The sequence below is a fragment of the Phyllostomus hastatus genome, unplaced genomic scaffold (genome assembly GCF_019186645.2).
Source record: "Phyllostomus hastatus isolate PE091 unplaced genomic scaffold, TTU_PhHast_1.1 phas_scaffold_46, whole genome shotgun sequence".
Lineage (NCBI taxonomy): Eukaryota > Metazoa > Chordata > Mammalia > Chiroptera > Phyllostomidae > Phyllostomus > Phyllostomus hastatus.
Window position 1 is genome coordinate 28171327 of NW_025334032.1, and position 18116 is coordinate 28189442.

Here is an 18116-nt window from a genome sequence, read left to right on the forward strand (position 1 = left end):
TACAGTCGCAGGTAGTACAAAGAAAAAAGTAAGATACATTCACTCACAAAATGAATGAGCTGAACATGAAGGCAGTAAGTTGCCAGAGCATATGGGTGGCTGTGATATATTATACAAGTGCCTTCTCTTGCTCCAAGTCACTGTATTGTCCTAAATATGTGTAAATATCTCTAGGCAATCAGAAAGACAAAAATATACCCAGTTGGGCAATTTCCTTTTCAAATTATTCTTTTATTACTATATGATGCATGGTAATTTATTTGTCCACAATAGACAGGGCCACCACTCCCTTGAAAATGCCATGTTTATAAGAATCTGGAAATACAATTTGCATTCAGTTAGAAGTAGCTCTCCAACAGAGACAGGGCAGAGTTCATGTTTTGCCACCAATAAAGATCTGAAATTGAAATGCAATTTTTCCAGCTGAAAATCATTTAGCAAAGGTCCAAGCAGTCTTTTCTACAATTAAAGCAGGTATGTCAGTTACAGGTGAGAGTGGACTCTAAGAATCATGGCTCCAAATTTCAGCACCGGACCTATCTAATCTAATCTAATCTAATCTCATCTAATCAATACATATTACTGCATCTCATTATAACTGAAATGTCTCTGCAGACAAAAGACTTTTTTTCCCCTTCAGCTAGCTCTTTTAGGTGCCAAATTGAAGATTGAATTGTTCATTTCATTCAGAGATTTCAAAGAGGTCTTCCTGGATAAGTTCCTTTGAAATGCTGCCTTAGCTGAGAATGTAAAATGTTTTGCAGAGACAGTGATTTCTTGGCACAGAACTTTCAGCAGCATCATTTAGAGTAAAAGTCATTAATTTCTTTCCTCCTCCAACAATAAGGATATTGTCCTATAGTGTTCAAGTAAGACGCAAGGACTCCCCGATCTTCATTCTCTCTTCAGGGCCACATCATGCTTTTAGGAGCTCCCTCTCTTCCATACATAGAGGGGAGACCACCTAACCGTAAAGCCGCGCCAAATGAATCACATTAGTTTTCCCACATTAGACTTCCCAGTATGGATTTGAGATGCACAAGATTATATAAATGGATGTAGAAACTGAGTCCCAGGGATGTTAAATAACTTGCTTAAGATTACTCAGCAATTAACAGCAGCAGTACTGAGACTTCAGAACCTGAGTCCCTCCAAAGTCTGCGTTCTTTTCATCTCACCTTACCACCCGGCAAGCTTTGATGCGTGACATAAAGATGATAGGGCTCAGCCGATTCAGGCAACACATTGACCTTCATCTACCAAACGCACTCCCAATCCACTCTGAATCAAAGACTACTTTTCAGTCTATTCACGGAATCTCATTCCTTTTAATATTAAAGTTTTTTTTCCCTTTGAGGCGACTAAACCTCAGACATCATTGTACTGACAAGGTTTGAATCCTGTTTGTGTGACTTTAGACAAGATACATCAGTTTCATCATCTGAGAACTGGAATAAGGTTTTGCGAGAACCGTGAGCCATCATTTGTGTAAATCACCAGCACAGTGCCTGGCGCACAGTAAGCCTTCAATGAACACCTGCCATTATCATTACTACTATTAATATATTACTACTAAAGACTGTTTTCTAAAAACTTATCTTTATTTTTCCTATTTCTATTTATTAGGCTTTTCATTTTTGTTTTTCTTATTTATATATTAAATTGGAATGGATGGTGCTTAATTCAGTAAAGTGGCTGGTATAACAATTGTATTTTCTACAGCATTTGACAAAATTGTCTGCAAAATGGGGTCACCGGCAGCTGGCACTTCAGAGAGAAATAATTAAGGTTTGTTCTAAACAATCCATTTACTTTTTTGCTGATCCTATATAAAGCAGGAACAAGAGAGTCCTACTGACTGTTCTGTAAGTCTCAAGTTCTTCTTCTAAAACCTGTCACTTACGTGTAATAGGACACTCACTTAGCAAATTATTTATACATTTTAAATCACAGATGGCCTCATTTACAAAAGAATAAAATAAAATGAAGAAAAAGAATGCTGCTCTTTATCAGGATACTATTATAGGAAACTTTAAAAATTGTAATTAAAAATTCTAAAAATAGTGAATGTAGAATGCATGTTCCCCATTGCAAAAAAGTAGTTAAAATTTACCTCAAAAAAGAAAGGACTATTAACTTTGATATTCTGCTAATACATACAAAATCCTAGGAAAAATAAATACAAAGATACAAAGGGGACAGAAATGATAAAGTGCTTGAAAATGAAAAATGAATCCCTTAAAAACTTTTAATCAAATGATTTCTTTATTGTTATAGTGACTAAAAAATATTTAAGGATTTTAGATTTTAAAAATATTTTTAAAATTTCTGATGAGTGTTCAGTGACATGGGAAAAATGCTTATGATACATTCAGCAAATAGAGGGAGCGTGAGCTGGAAGAAAGCCAGAATGAACACTGATTGGAAGAAAATACACTAAAATCTTAGCAATATTAGTTTGAGTGGGTAGGTGGGCAAATTTTTTTCTTCTCTTTGCTTTTCCTATTCCAACACAAGGAGAGAGGAACTTTGGGGGCTGGAGGGCAGGCAGGAAAGGCCTTGGGGAGAAACAGGGTGCCGGAAGGGAAGAGGGACCTGGCACCCCAGGCAGGGCCCTGACCAGGGCCACAGACCTAGACCCCCACCGCTGAGCCCTCTCTAAGGTGACCTGGCAGGGACAGCCTCTCCAAACAGGACTGGCAGGAGGGGGCGTTTCCCCACAAGGGTGTGCACGTCGGAACCTCACTGGGAAGTCAAAGAGTGCAGCGCCTTTTTCACCCTGACCCAAAAAGCAACCCAAATCATTGTAACACATAACAGGTTTGCTGAATCCATACTACTTCAGCACGGCTTTTCAAGATTTACTTTAAAAAACACCAATGCCAACAGTTCCAAGAACGTAGCCCACACAGACATGATTGCCCTGTAACAGCATAGTTCCTTTCGGGCTGAAATTAAATGAATAAAACCCTACTCTTCAGGGCTGATTACTTCTGACCTGTGCGAACTCTTCCCAGGCCTTTGACTCTTATGTATTTTGAATCTTTAAGTCCAGCTCATTGCAGATCCTTTCAGTTTCACCTTCAGCCTTTGCTAAATAGAGATGTGTTTGCGTCACGGCTCTTCTGCAGTGCAGCGTTCTGCAGGATGCTGCCTCTGAATGAATGACAGTCTCACCACCACCAGTTCACCGTTCTGACCAAGCCTGGACTTAGCATCCTGCCACTGCTGGGTTATGTTGTCCAACTATAGAGCACATTTTCATGACATTAAAAAAATGTGTTAATCAATCACTTCAACGCGATTTACTGAGAGCCCCCTCCAAATTGAGGGTGGTGTACAAAACGGCACACTGAGCTATTTTAACATAATGGTACACGAAGCCTTCTTTCTCTGTCTTAAACTTTTACCAGAAATGTCAGGGACTAATTCTGCTGAGATCAGTATCAGGTTTCAAAATTATTTTCTCTCTCAACAGTATTGCAAGGAATGGAAATATAAATGGAGAGATTCATTCCAGTTCCCTAAATCTCTGGAAAACCAAAAGAAATTTTTCTTCCATTCCATAATTACTCGACTATGCTTAAGGATAGCATCCATCACCCCATTAATGATAGCATGAAGGGTTCCAATTACAAGTTTCAATAACTTTATTCAATGAGTCATGCAGAAGAGAAATTATTCCCAGAAAAAAAAACACCAAAAAGAAAAGCCTATATTTGCTCTTGCATAATAAACACTCAAATATAGAAAGCAAAGTACATGATTCCTTAATGCTAGTTAGTTAAAATCTACAAAATTATACTAATCTTCTGACAAGTAGAATTAAATAGCAAATATCCCGAACTCCCCAGAGGGATTATCATTTTGGAGTAGGTAATGAGCGTTCTTAGAATTCAGCGGAAGCCGATTGAGCCCTTCCTAGCGTCGCATTTCCTGTTTGATGTTACTGGACTGTTGTTATCAATCCAGTTGAATGATGCTTTCTCTGGTTAAGATATAGTCACAACGTTATACTTCATGCACTGAAAAAGTATGTTTACGTCACATCATTACAATTCTGGTACCACCAGCCTAAAGGGAAAGGCTCTAGGTCAAACTGGATCTACTTCAGCAGATTGACAAAACAACTCCAGTTGCCAAAAGTACAGACCTTCTTCTTTTTCAAGGGCTTCCTACCAGGCCAATAGCCAAAGGAAACTGTTCCTTAAACACTCTCCAGGTGGGAGCTGAATAATTGGGAACATTTATTTACTGAAGAGCTGAGCAAACTGAGAAAGAGCTTTAAATATAAAGAGCTGAAATAAGGGAGAGAAAGACTGTAGTTATAACTTTTATTTTTCAAGCTCTCCTAAATTCCCCTGTTGGGTATCAGAATTTCATGCTATGCTACTCACAATTTATAAGTATGAAAACTATTTTTACTAGTCCTTGCTAATAATGCCTTCAGTTCCCCTGACGGGGCACCAGGCACCAATCAGTCTAACGGCTGCAGAACTCCACAAGCACCAAGCGCATTGAACATTAAATAGGTGAAAACTAATCTGAGGTCTTACCTAGGGACTCGCTCTCAAACATTTTCATAATTAGTCAGTTGCTCTCCAATTTGAATTAAGGGCATCTATATATAGTTTCCTTACTGCCTCACAGCAGACTGTATACGAGAACCGAGGAGCTTTGGAAGAGAGGCCCCGGACAGCTGAGTATCATGCCTCAGGCAGTTGCTGAAGGCATCAAGACACACTTAAAAAAAAAAAAAAAACAAAAACCGCACAATGTTCTTTGCTGCTCACTCAGAACTAGGCCTCGGAGGCTATTCAGTTATTTTACAACATTTAAAGGCAGTACATTATCCCCAAACTACCACGTGTGTGGTATCTCTTAATATCCAGATTTATCTTAGGGGGCCTTTCTATTCCAAATGGCAAATACCATCCTGCATCCAAGCTTGACACACGGTTCCTCAGTAACTGCAGAGGGTAGCAGTGAACACAACCTTCAGAAACAGACACTGTCTTGGGTTAAAAACTAGTGAAGAGAATATTTAAATATACTTACATGAAGAAGTATTTGCTCCTTCGGTTGTTACTGATATTCTAATGGGAGACTCTATAAGACACAAAAGTGGAATGACGCTTTATTGAGTTATGCCTCTTAGATTCTAACATTAGGAATGGCTTGGCTTGGGTAGCATCTAGGAGAAGAGGACTAGAACACAGTGCAACTGAAAAGCTGAAGCTTTTCAAAGTCAAAGGAAAATGTAGGCAATATTCGAAGACCACAAAGGAGTATTTCTGTAGTCCAGATCCAAAGACTTTTGAAAGAGGAGAAAATGGAGTGGGTCCCTCTGCAAAGATAAAACCCACACCAAACGCTGTATGCACGTCCTAGAAATGCTCTAAACAGGTCCACACTCCAGGTGAGATAGACAATTCCTTTTCTGATGTGTGTAGTCTTGACCTTTAGAAATGTGAAACCAAGGAAGGTAATCCCCATATTTAGTGAGAATGAAAGTCAACTTTCATGCATAGAAAAAATTAAAAAGAAAAGAAAAAGGATGAGAATATTTTCAGGCAACGTGGTCTGCATAAACATCCTGAGCAAACACAGTGCTGAAGAACCACTAGAAGAATTACATTAGGATGCAAACAAAACATGCTAAACAAGTCCGTAATACAATCACTGGGGATGCAGTAGAAAGATTCTCTTAGGTCACAAGGATAAGGGAGGAAAACCAGTACGTAAGTACAGACCTGCGTAAAACGTAACTCGTGCAGCAAAGAAAGCATTGGACCTAAGGGTCTTTATTAGTAAGAAATAAGAGCAGTTTAGTATCAAAGAAAGATTGAAATTCAGCATCCAGAAAGTTATAAAGATTCAAGTAATATATCAGAAAATAACAGTTACAGTCTAAATTCCAAAGACAAGCACCATGTAAATTTAAAAGCTCAGGTTTATAACAATATCTACTAAAGTTGGACAACTAAGTCCCTACATTTAAAAAAAAAATCCCTGAACGAAATGTGAAGAAATTCAAATTAGTCAATGATTCTTTTCTTTTGATCTCTCTTTCCCTCCCTCCTTTTCTTTCTTCTTGCCTCCACCCCCCACCTCTCTCTCCCTCTCTCTCTCTCTCTCAAAAGTAAGATCTGCTTAGAGTCCAGGATCATCCCACCCTACAATACAGATACTTATACCTAAGTAATTACCCATGAATATGTCCTAAATATGGCCAAACTGTCTAGGATATTGAGAAATTTAGCTGTTATGATTTTAACAATAGCTTTGAAGGGAAGGTTAAAACTGGTGAAGGGAAGATTAAAAAAAAAGATTGTGCTGTGTCAGATTATATGGCCTCCTGTAGGTTCAACAAGGTACAGGCCATATATATATATATATATATATCACTTTAAATATGGAGTAATGGAAAGTGTACTGAGCATGAAGTATCCACTTTTCTGAGCTTACTGAGCTATATGACTTAACATTCCTAATGGTCATTTGTATAATAAAGAAAATGTTTTCTCATTTGCATAATGAAGAAAACCACTGTCTTGTTCCACAAATCTGTTGTCATTACTGAATGAGATGCAAAAATCTTTGTAAACTGTAAAGTATCAGGAAAAAAGTGAGTTATTATACTTTTGAAGTTAGTTTTAGTTTTGTATCTAAGTCTGCAAAAACTTGCTTCCAATTGAGTACAAATTTTTACGTATTTTAAAGTTCCATTTCCTACAAAATTGCAGAGGATAAGAAAAAGTAAAAAGAAATCAGAGTAGATTAACTCAATACACAACTAGTGGAGAAATGGATGACTTGTGAGGATACATGCATTAGTACATTTGAATTGTAAGTAGTGAGTATCTGCTCAGACGGTAATTGCTGTTGGCAAATATTATAGGCAAGTGAGGAACAAACAAAAAACAACAACAATGAAGTCAGTGGTTGGTTTTTCAAGTTTAGTGACCCACACCTGATCCTCATTAGGTGCCGAAGGTCAGATGTCAGACACTGACCATCATCCAGGAGTAAACTAGGATGGATGAAAGAGAGCAGAGGCGGCTAAGAAGAGCACCTATAAAGATATAAAACCTGAATTGGTAACCAGATGTCTCCTTTACTGCACTAACATCCCTAAATTGTATCTAGACATAGATTTCTCTTCCTCATGCATGCCTCTCAGGCCCAAGTTCAGACTCCTTTAAGGAAAATCCAAAAAGGCAGAATGAGCTGGAGGAAAACATTGGGGCAGAAAACAAGCACGGCTTAAATCTGGATGCAGAAGGGGTTCTGATTAGTAGAAGGAGCAGCCAGCAGTGATGTCTGTCATTCTGGTTAGTAACATTGGCCGAGCTGGTTTGCCTTACCTGAAGACACATATGCCCTTTCGGTTGAGGCTGGCATGCCAGTGACGATCTCTGCAAAAAAGAAAAGGTGATAGGATATTATGATGTACAATCAGGAGGCCGGGAGCCAGTTCCACAGCCTGCCTTCAACCTAAAACTGAGTAAAAAGGAAGGAAGTATTGCAAGGGAGTGATGAAAGCAGGGTTTACCCATACAGAGTGAAAAAGGCAAAAAAAAAAAAGAGACCGTCCAGACACGCAGTTCTCCTTTCTTGAGCAAAGAGCGTGAGATGAATGGCACTAGAGTAATTAGGAAGAATTCACTGCCCCCACCGGGGTCAGGGAAGGACAGTATACGACACAGATGTCAAGGACTCCTCCTTGGAAAGGAAGGCAGCAATAGCAGAGCTGAGAAAATCAAAGCTGGAGTCAGAATTATTAAATTACAGATCTTTGGAGAATTCCAGTTTGGTTCAAAAACAGAAACAGGCAATGTTTCTACTTGGGATTGGTGGAAAACATCAAATTCTGGCATTGAACTCTACATAAAACTGACAACAATAGTCAAGATTGGGTGCCTTATCATATGATAGACGCTTCAGCTACCGAGGGCAGGACATAAAGAGGCATCTCCCACTGGAAAGAAATGAAGTGAACACTACCATTGTGGTAATTGTGACAGTCATGTTCAAACTCTGACTTGCATTCTCACCACTTTTATGATGAAAGAAAATGATTACACTAATTCATTCTCTTGTTAAGATGTAATTTTTTGAGCAAGGTATTGTTTTATAAAGCTTTCATAGCAAGGTATAAATATGCAATGATGAATATATTCAACATTCACTGTGTGTATAATTATTGTTATGGCTGATTAACTGAATAGTATTTTACTATTTACTAACAAGGACAAAACAATTAGTTGAATCTGTTATGATTTATTATATATACATTACAAGAGTTACCAGATTCTACTAAAATCCTAAGCAGGTCAATTATGTTATCAATTACATAGCCTGTTAATCATGGAGTTAGAAATGTTCATGATCAATATAATCATCTTGAAACATAGATATGACCATTTAGGATTTCCATGAGAGGACTAGTGTAATAGGTAAGAAAAATTAACCTAAGTGGCAATATTTCTTCAACCTGAGAGGCTTCTCCAGAGATAAAAGGTTTTATGAAACCAGAAGGAAAAATGGCATGTGAGATTCAGCAGGAAGGCTGATGAGTAAGTGTCAGGTTGAATATGAATATATGCAGACCAGAAATACACCTTAAGTAAGACCGAATGTGCCTTTCTCATGCAAATTAAGTGTGGATGGTCCTCTCTAATCACGCATTAGGAGACAAACCATTCAAGGTGTGAGACTATTACCAAGACACTAAAGTTGCCTACCTGGGTTCTTATACCCACTCAAACTGGGACAAAGTGAAAGAAACACGTGTGTGAGGGTATATGATACCCTTTAGACTTTCTCAAGCACCAGGCATTCAAGAAGATATTCTGAGCTGGTAACATGGCAATATCTGTTTCTGAAGTGGCTACAACTAGCTTTCTTGATTTGGGCTGTAGAAAACAAAATTGCTCTTCTTTGGGGAAAATTTAATCTGCGAGAAATGTTTTTATGAAAGATTTATAGCACTGGTCTATCTTTATGAATACCCAGAAGAAGGTCCACATTCCCAAGCAAGGAGCCCACAGGAGGCGCAATGCCTTCTCATTCTGTCCTTCAGGAGGCATGGATGACTGACAGCCAGTGAAGAAGTGCTCTCAGGGTCAGAAGACCTGGGCAAGCGTCCCACTCCCAGCATGAATCAAGACTCTTCACATTTTTTTTGACAAACTAAGTAATTGGTCACCATGACCTTCCAAGAAAAAAAATCAGAGCTGTTTTATCTTCTGCATAAAATATCTCACATTAGAGGAAAGGTTAACCATAACATTTCCTCTTTTAACCAAATGTTACATTAAAATACCAGAACAGGAGGTTACTACAAAGATGTATCTATACAGAGACAACTTAAAATAGCCTCCATTCCTATAATTAGATATTTATCCTGGAGACCTTTAAAAATATCTATAATGATTATAGTTCAACTAAAAACCTTCTGAATTATCTTGGTGGAAACACGAGTTCAGAAGTTATATACTTCTATACTAAAAGAATCTTGCTAATAAGAAAAGTTAATCTTTTTATTAAAACCACTTAGCCAGCATTTTTACGTGTGTTTTTGGTAGAATTCATAGATTTAGAAAACAACCTATTGTTATAAGTGAGATTAAAAATAACTTTATCTGAAATTATTAAATCCTACAATCTCCTTGAAGTTTAAGAATTGCATTTTCACACAGCAATTTGGAAAGCTAAATTTGTTAATTTATAAAAGACATCCCCTTCATTAGTGCAAAATAATGAGGACTTAAAATCATCAGAAATTGAACACAACAGACAGCTGAGTAACTTATGCTGAGTAGGCAAGTAAACATAATGAACATTAGTGTTTTGTAATGTTTGAATGCTTTTTTAATGAATTGTATCTGGCTTCAAAAAAAAAGTTGCAGTGTCTGAAAATACATCTTCTAGAAAGCAATTTTTCTAATCATTATATATACAAGACTTGTTTGAGACTTCACCAAGAGCATAATACAATAAATACGGCAATTTAGAAAAAAATACACACGTACATACTATGTACAAACATATATATGATGTTTCTGTGTGCACTTAAATATCAAATCATGTGACTCTGTTGTTCTAAAACTACAGGCCATTGGACATACAAAACATTTGATCAAGTATCTTTTTTAAAGATTTAAAATGGGCACACTTATGTGTCCGCACTGGTAAAGATGACTTCAGGAACATCTTTGACTGTCTGAATTCTTGCTCATAGTGAGTGCTTACCTTAAAGCAGCTGGGAAATTTTAGAATTGATAAATGATGTAGGGACAGAATAGATACTATGCATTAAACAGACAATTCTAGCCCTGGCTGGTGTGGCTCAGTGGATTGAGTGCCAGTCTACAAACCAAAAGGTCAAGGGTTCAATTCCCAGTCAGGGCACATGCCTGGGTTGCAGGCCAGGCCCCCAGTGTGGGGTGTGCAAGAGGCAACCATGTATTGACGTTTCTCTCCCTATCTCTCGCTCCCTCCCTTCTCCTCTATCTAGAAATAAATAAAATCTTTTAAAAAAGACAATTCTATTCCACTAATACTAGCCTTCTGGGGACTCCCACACAATGTGCCATACATGGAGTCTACCACAGAAATCACTGAGCAGATTTGTATGCTTCTCTGTGTAACTCCAGGCTTGGCACCAATACCATAACATGGCAACAACTCTGCCAACTGGGACAGAGAATGAGGATAACCCTGTTACGCACATGAGACAGTTTTTTTAAAGGACAATTGATGTATTAATCAAATTTCATAAAAATAATATTTTTCTGCTCATCACAACTGAAACAGCTATTTTATGGCTATGAGTCCAGCTGTTCTTATGGGATCTTAAATCTCATTCAAATAATTTTTCTCCTGATTGAATAAAACAAAAGAAAATCTAGTAGAAGATACGACCAATTTGTTATATTTTCTCCTGCATTTACCTTTCAAAAGGCAGCAGTATTTAACTAACTTGAAAACCGGCTAGGTCTATTATTCTCCTCCCTTGTCCAGTGCCCAGGAGTTTTCATGGAGCTTCTTAGATAAGAATTAATTGCTAAATTAAGGTTTCCTACACACAAACCAAGCCAAATAAAAATAAACATATAGTATATGGGCTTTGGAAGCCTAGTGTTTGTGGCCTTTTAAACTGCCATATTTGAATTCATAAAAGGAATCACTGGTATCCACCATGTAATGAGGATGCCCTTCGTGAGATCCTTCTTCACGTGAAAACTCAACTGGGCTTTGTTAGGTGTACATAATCCCCGAAGCAATTAGCAGCTTGCATAGGTTTAGATTTGTCTACCGTAGGACCAATTCTTTTTTCCACATAAGGTAGGGATGAAAAGGCATTGGAAAGGCAGAAAACATAAGTTTCTAAACAACAGCTTAGCAAACTGATTGGCTACATGTATACTATTTTCTAAATGACTGAAAATAATGGAAATATAGCCATTGTTTCCCTCAAGCACAAAATGATCGAAGGGGAATTTCGTGGGTTTTTAAAAAAATCATTTTATTTATATCTAGTTGCTAATCAAAGTCAATTTAAATAATGAGTTGCATGGCAGAAAGTTCTGAATTTTGAAAGGGAGACTTTTATGATATGCTAATTTTATTCTAATAGTTATAGAGCTGTCTTAAAGGGATTAAACATAGTATCACACAGCAAGGTCACCTTGCTACATTTTTTCCACTTTTTTCTGAAAAGAAAAGTAAATATTCTCCCTTAATGTCTTCTCGCGACCCCTGCCATCCGTCCTAGAATCTTATATAAAAATCTTTTCTAAAGGTATTGGCTCAAAGAAAGCGTCTGTGTGAGAATTTAAGAAAATCACAAGGAATCTTTTGCATAGGATGGCATTAGGGTAATTAGCTCTAGCAACATACCAGGATCTCTTCATCAAGGCTACCTATAAAGAAATTCTCAAACCACAGTTGTGCACTTACTAGAAAAATATGGGAGAGGTGCCTAAAACAACATAAAATAAACAAAATTATTGATATTTTATAGAAACATAAATTAAAATCTTGAGGGAGTTCTATATAATATTTGGATAACATTCCTACCTCTAAGTCTTTTTTTCTAGGACCCCCAGAGAAAAAGAAATTCTTGAGAATTCTACTCTCCCAGCCCAAGTCAACAGTAAATACACGGTAGGAAGACGCGGCTGAGCCATGCGGCAGTTTATCAAGTTCACCACCGTGGTCGAGTGTTCTTTTTCTCTCTGAGACAGGGTTTCCGTGCGACCTTTGCCCAGATTCCCAGGGCGACGGGGGACGTAACAACACGAAGTAGTGCCTCGGGGTCCCACAGTGCTCAGACCCAAGCTGGCTTCTATGATAATCCGCCTTGATCTGGAGGTGGCCAATTCATAGATGGCAGTGGAAGAGGGTGAAGCACCAGGATGTTACATGTTTTCCTTTCGGTCACACTAGAACCAAGCCCCTGTGGTGCCGTGAGAAGAGTGTCCCAGCACATGCAATGCGCTGGCCTTCTCGGTCATGGTGCCTGCCACACGTGGGCTCCGATGCGCTGCACTGCCCACCCACCGCCACTGAGGACAGGCGTGTTTCCAGGCAGCCTAGTTTCTGGCTTCCTTCTCCTGGGCTGGGCCCATGGGGGGCACCTGATCAGCAGGCAAATGATTTGGAAGCTCTCTAGGTCTTCCCACGGGGTCTGGTACAATAAGCTCTACCAATCAGATTCGTGCTAGGGGAGTTTGACTTGGGAACTAAGGAAACAATCATGGAGAAGGAGTTAAAACTGACAGAATGCCTTAAAAAGAGCCATGAAGAAGACGATGGCCTCGCAGCGTGATGTCCAGTATGAAGAAGCATAGTTGAAAGCACGGGAGGTGAGAAGATACAAGAAATAGCAGAAGAGTCCAGAAGTGTCTGAGGCACAAGAAAGGCAGCAGCAGAGAAGAGCCATAGACTCCCCTTGTTTACAATCTCAGAGATGCCCCAGGCTCAGTCCAGTGTCCAGGAGGCCCCATTCTAATGAAGGTCTACTTCTTCCCCATGGAATCTCTTTCTCCTTATGCCTCGCACCATCCCTTCAGTTTTTATTTTTTACAAACCAAAGAATCAACCTGAGACACTGGCAAACACACCACCAGGTATAGAGTGAGCTACACTGGACCAGGAATTAAAGGAATCTGGGTTTATGTCCCCTTGTGCTACCAAATATCTTCTGATGCTGAATGTGTCTGTTTAAGGCACAGTCTATGTCTCAATTTCTTCTTAAATACAATGAGAGGGCTGGATAAGGGTTAACTCATCCCAGTGTTCTAAGAAGAAAATAAAGACAAGACCCCCTCACATTGCAACTGAGATCCTTCATTCTCCCTCAGATGCTTTAAATGGCTCACCCCCTGAAGAATTTTAGTTGGTTGTTCAAGAATGGCCTTCTTACAATATTCCATGAAGTTCTCTTTATTCTTGTCAGGTATTTATGATTTATTATCAAAAACTTCCCTACTTTCATTTCCCTACACTACTGTTGGTCAATAATAAGTATACAATCTTGAAACCAATTCTTGAATGAATACACAAAAAATGATGTTTCTTGTATGAGATAAAGGTAAAAAGCCATATTTTCTAACTTTTGGAACCCCCATTAATGGAGAAAGAAGCCTCTGAGTTTTTTTTCAGAAATCTTATAGTGTTGAATAATTCACTGCTTAATCCAGTAAAAGAGAAAGCATGGAATAATTAATATAATACCACTGAAAGCGCTTAGTGAGACCATGACACTTATTCTAATTTTATTTTCCTGGGACTTTATGGTATGCATAGCTTCCCACATTCAATCCAAGTGTTGAAATCATAATTCAACAGCGTTTACCACAAGCAGACACATTGAATCAAGCAAGCCAGGGACAAGCTGAGAGCAAGCTATTAAACAGGGTTTAATAGGAAAAAATAAGCTGCTAATGTTAATTTATAAATTTGTGTTTCAAGTAGCATCCTATAAAATTCTATGTGGGTGAAAAATAGTGGCGAAAATCTATTACTTAACCTGCGCTGACTAAGAAGTAAAGTGACGTTATATTTACTCACATACATTTTAAATGGCTTTTACATTTCTAAACTATAAACATAGCTTCTAAAAATAGTGATGGGAACTACTTTTCACTGTCATCCTTCACTCTCTGTGGAGGCAGGTATTTACAATGAAAGTAATGAACTATGATTAGACTGCAATAGAGCAGTTTGTTGGGAAATCCTGAGAAGACTAGGAATTAAGCTGGATTTTCCCAGCTCTTCTGTATTTTTTCCTGATATTTCAATTTTTTTCTTATAAGTTTTTTTACTAATATTTGAATACAGTTGTCCCCATCTTCCCACCACCACTTTCCCCCATCCCACCCACCCCATCTCCCACCCTCAATCCTACCCGCTTTTGGCTTTGTCCATGGGTCCTTTATACATGTTCCTTGATGACCCTTCCCCTTCCATATTTTTATCTCACTCCTTTCTATCCATCCTATTAAGTCAACTGACACAAACTACGTATATCGGTCTCCTATTGGAGTTGTTCCTTCAAGTTATTTTTACTCTTCCGTTTCGGGACTAGCATTTTTACACTATCACCTTATGAGGTCAGGCCTTTGCAGGGGACATACTTAGTCATCGGTCTATGGCCCAGGAGCAGTGCAACGGGCTTGGTTTTATCACAGATGACAGGGCTGGCAAAGACAGCGATGAAGTGCCACTTTCATAAAGAAAAAGCAGTACCCACTATTTCAAGAGATTTAGACACTCGCTGCCAGGGCACTGTCAGCTTCTGTGGATGACTCCATCCAATGAAGCAGCGTTGGGGTGTCCCGGACAGACAGCCACCAGCGGTGGGTCTTTCACTTTCCTCAGAGAACACAGAGATGTTGTCAGAGGGTAGGCGGCAACGGGTACCCCCAAGTCACTTGCTGAGCAAATGTCCCTGGGCACTGTTCTCCAGGAAGCAGAAGCTAAAGCCTATACTCAGTAAAGAAAGGCTTTGCCTAGACTCTCCTAATTTCAGAATTAATGGGCCTAAAAAGAAAAAAACTAATAGATTTAACTTTCTACTACCTTGAGTTAGATGTAGTACAAATATATCTAAACACATAAGAATTGCCAAGACTAAGTGAAGATTGTATTGTTTACACATACAATGTACATGCATTTACACATAATACATATATGTAAATATATACAGAATACATAAATTCTGTATATACATATGCATTCTGTAATAAATACACACACATACATACATATTCTGTTGCTGATAGAGCTAAAGACTTGACTGCCCTCCCCAACTAATTCAATGGGAGGTACAAATCCTTCCTTTGAGTGGCCAGTCTTATCCTCTGTCATTCATGGCTTTATCAAATCCTGTAAAAAAAAATCTGTGCATATTTCAGGTCTATATAAGCTCAGGGAGTAGAGCTTTCTGGAGAACGTACAAGATAGTTGAAGCATATGGTTTTATTTGTTCACAATGCTACTTAACACAGCAGTTTATTACAAGTCTTACCACAGATCTCGATTACTCCTCTGACAGACTGAGAAACAGGATGTAGTAGGGCATCTCTTACCATTCGAGTCCACAATGGTGATGTTGGCAGAGGCACTGTCATTTCCTAACTTGCTGATCACCTGGCACATATATTCTCCAGAGTCAGCCAGTGATGCTTTGTTAATGCGAAGTTCTGACTTCCTATAAGATCAGAACCAAAGGGGTTGTAAGTATATTTTACAGAAATACAATGATCATCAAAATATATTTCTCTGCAGTTTCAGAGTCCTCAAACACCCCCTCCCCACTGTGCACACCACATTAAACACAGCTTCCCAGTACAGAGATGTATTTTACCAAGAGTAAAAGTGAGACACATCGCATTGAAATTAAACCATGGGCATAGTCTTCATTTTATCACTCAGATCAGGAATTTAAAAGAAGTTTAATTTTTCTTTGCATTCCTTTACCACCACCATTATGCCTCAGATTTTTTCCTCAACTCAACTGGTAAATGTTCTTTCCTCTCTATTTCTAAATGTCACCTGCCATTTCAGAAAGGAAAAAAGTATAAAATCATTTCTTCCAAATCTGGTGAGGGCAGACACTTAAGGCCAGAATAGATTAAAATGCTCTGCTCCTCTTTTCTTAGTAGAGTAATATCAGGAACTATGTTAATTCTGAATGAAAAGGGTTTATCACTTCCAAAAGAAAGGGAATCTGTCTCCTTCTTTAAGACGCTCATTGCTAGAAGCATAGTACCTCACAGACTGTTCTTAGTGATGGAATAAATACTCATGCAATAATAGCACACACTTTTATAAAACTCTGCACAATAAATCGGTACCCAGGACTCTCTGGGAACATGGGCAGCATTGCGATTGCATTTGTCTCTGGTCTACTGTTGCACATTGCCTATCATTTACATAGTCTGTATGATTTAAAACCTCAGAAATGCTGGGATTGGCTCAGCATTTACTAAAGCCTTTTATTCTATTTTTTCTGTAACTATTTTTAATAGGATAAAGTTACCATTACAACAGAAAGCCTCTTAAAGCATCTTTGTGTACTCGAGCCTGGTACCGACCACCTGGTCTCCCGAAAGGAAAACAACAACATCAAGAAAAGAGGGCAGGAAGCAAAGACAGCAATTCAGAATTATATGCAAACCTCCCATAAATTACACCCTCCTAGTTTTCTAGTGAATGTTCTGCTCATTTGCCATAAAATAGTATTAATTAAATTAGAATGCTTATTCCAAATTTAATTCCTACTATTCTCCTCCAGTCTGTCAAACTGAACCACCCACCCCATTCTGCATGTAAGTCTTGCCATCTTCCATCCTGGTGCTCTGGCCTCGATTTGGGACCCCCTGAACCCAACTATCAAGATATTAGCTGACATCACAGGAAAACCACCTCGAGTGTCAATTCCTTCATAAGACTTCCACAACCACGTAGCTGGAGCTGCTCTCTCCTTGGCCTAAATTCTGACAGCTCTGCATACCTCTCTCATGACCCCATGGTGCCTGTGGTGTGTCCTATCTCTGAAGTCGGTATATACACACTTTAAAGGGGGAGTCCATAATTTAAACTTCTCGGTAGCCCCATGTGTGCCATCTCTATACCACTGCATTGTCCTTGGTGCATCCTCAAACATTATTAGAAATATGTGTGAATACATGAAGAAAATATCTGGATGTCCCCACTTAAGCTCTCTGCCAGACACAGTGTTCCTCCCATTGGCTGCAGGAAAGAAGGGCACCACAGGAAGAGGGCGGAGACAGAAGGAGGTAGTCCAGGGCAAGGGCAGCAAGAGCCAATCCAGCAAGTGGGTTGCAAATGAACTTCCTGAGCTGTGTGTGACTCAGAACAATGCCGACATATAAACTTGAGAAAACAAAACAAAAACAAAACAGTGTAGTTTGCTCAAATAAGGTTACAAGACATCAGGTTAAACAAAGGTAGGCTTCTATTTTTTTGTTGATTTTTTTAAATCCTACGTGATTTCTCAAAGTTTTTAATATGCTAATGTATTCTGACTCTCCAAAAGGGAAATACATTATTTAGTTTCTCTCAAACTTATTTGACCATGGAGTCCTTGTCATTCACATAGCTCATCTAATAATGGTCTGCAGAACACAGTTGATCAGAAGTGGGCCTGATCTAACCAGGACCTTGTTTATCTGTGCAAAAGGGGAAGACCCAAGGGCCATTTAAACAGGGATATTCACATATTAATCAGAGAGGTTATTCATAGAAAAGTTTCCCTAAAGTATATCTTTATAAACCAAAATAGAGCATTTTGATGGCAAGCACCTTGGCAAGTAGATATTAAGATTTAATAATAAAATGTAACAACTCTTAAAATTATCAAAATAAACAATATTAGGATATTTACTCCCTGTCAAGTTCTGTTAAGATTTAAGCCTGGTTTGGGGTATTCAAATCTAGTGCTTTTAAAATATATTATCAGCTATTTGTATACTTTGTTCATACATGACAAGTTTTCTTCATAACACCCATGAAGGAAAATGAGAAACAATGTAACAAATGCTACAATAAGCTTGCCCATTCCAAAGTAGCATACCTAG

The 18116-nt window shown here is 38.6% G+C and overlaps 1 protein-coding gene across 2 annotated transcripts in view; it reads right to left on the reverse strand.

Moving 5' to 3' along the window:
* NRG1 (neuregulin 1) overlaps positions 1-18116 on the reverse strand; it is a 948231-nt gene that overhangs the window by 129734 nt on the left and 800381 nt on the right. For both annotated transcript variants that reach the window (XM_045821528.1, XM_045821530.1), the window contains exons 3-5: positions 15603-15724; positions 7368-7418; positions 5059-5109 (exon numbers count right to left, since the gene is read on the reverse strand). In XM_045821528.1, coding sequence (XP_045677484.1) covers positions 5059-5109; positions 7368-7418; positions 15603-15724 — 224 coding nt within the window. The remainder of the gene's footprint in view (positions 1-5058; positions 5110-7367; positions 7419-15602; positions 15725-18116) is intronic.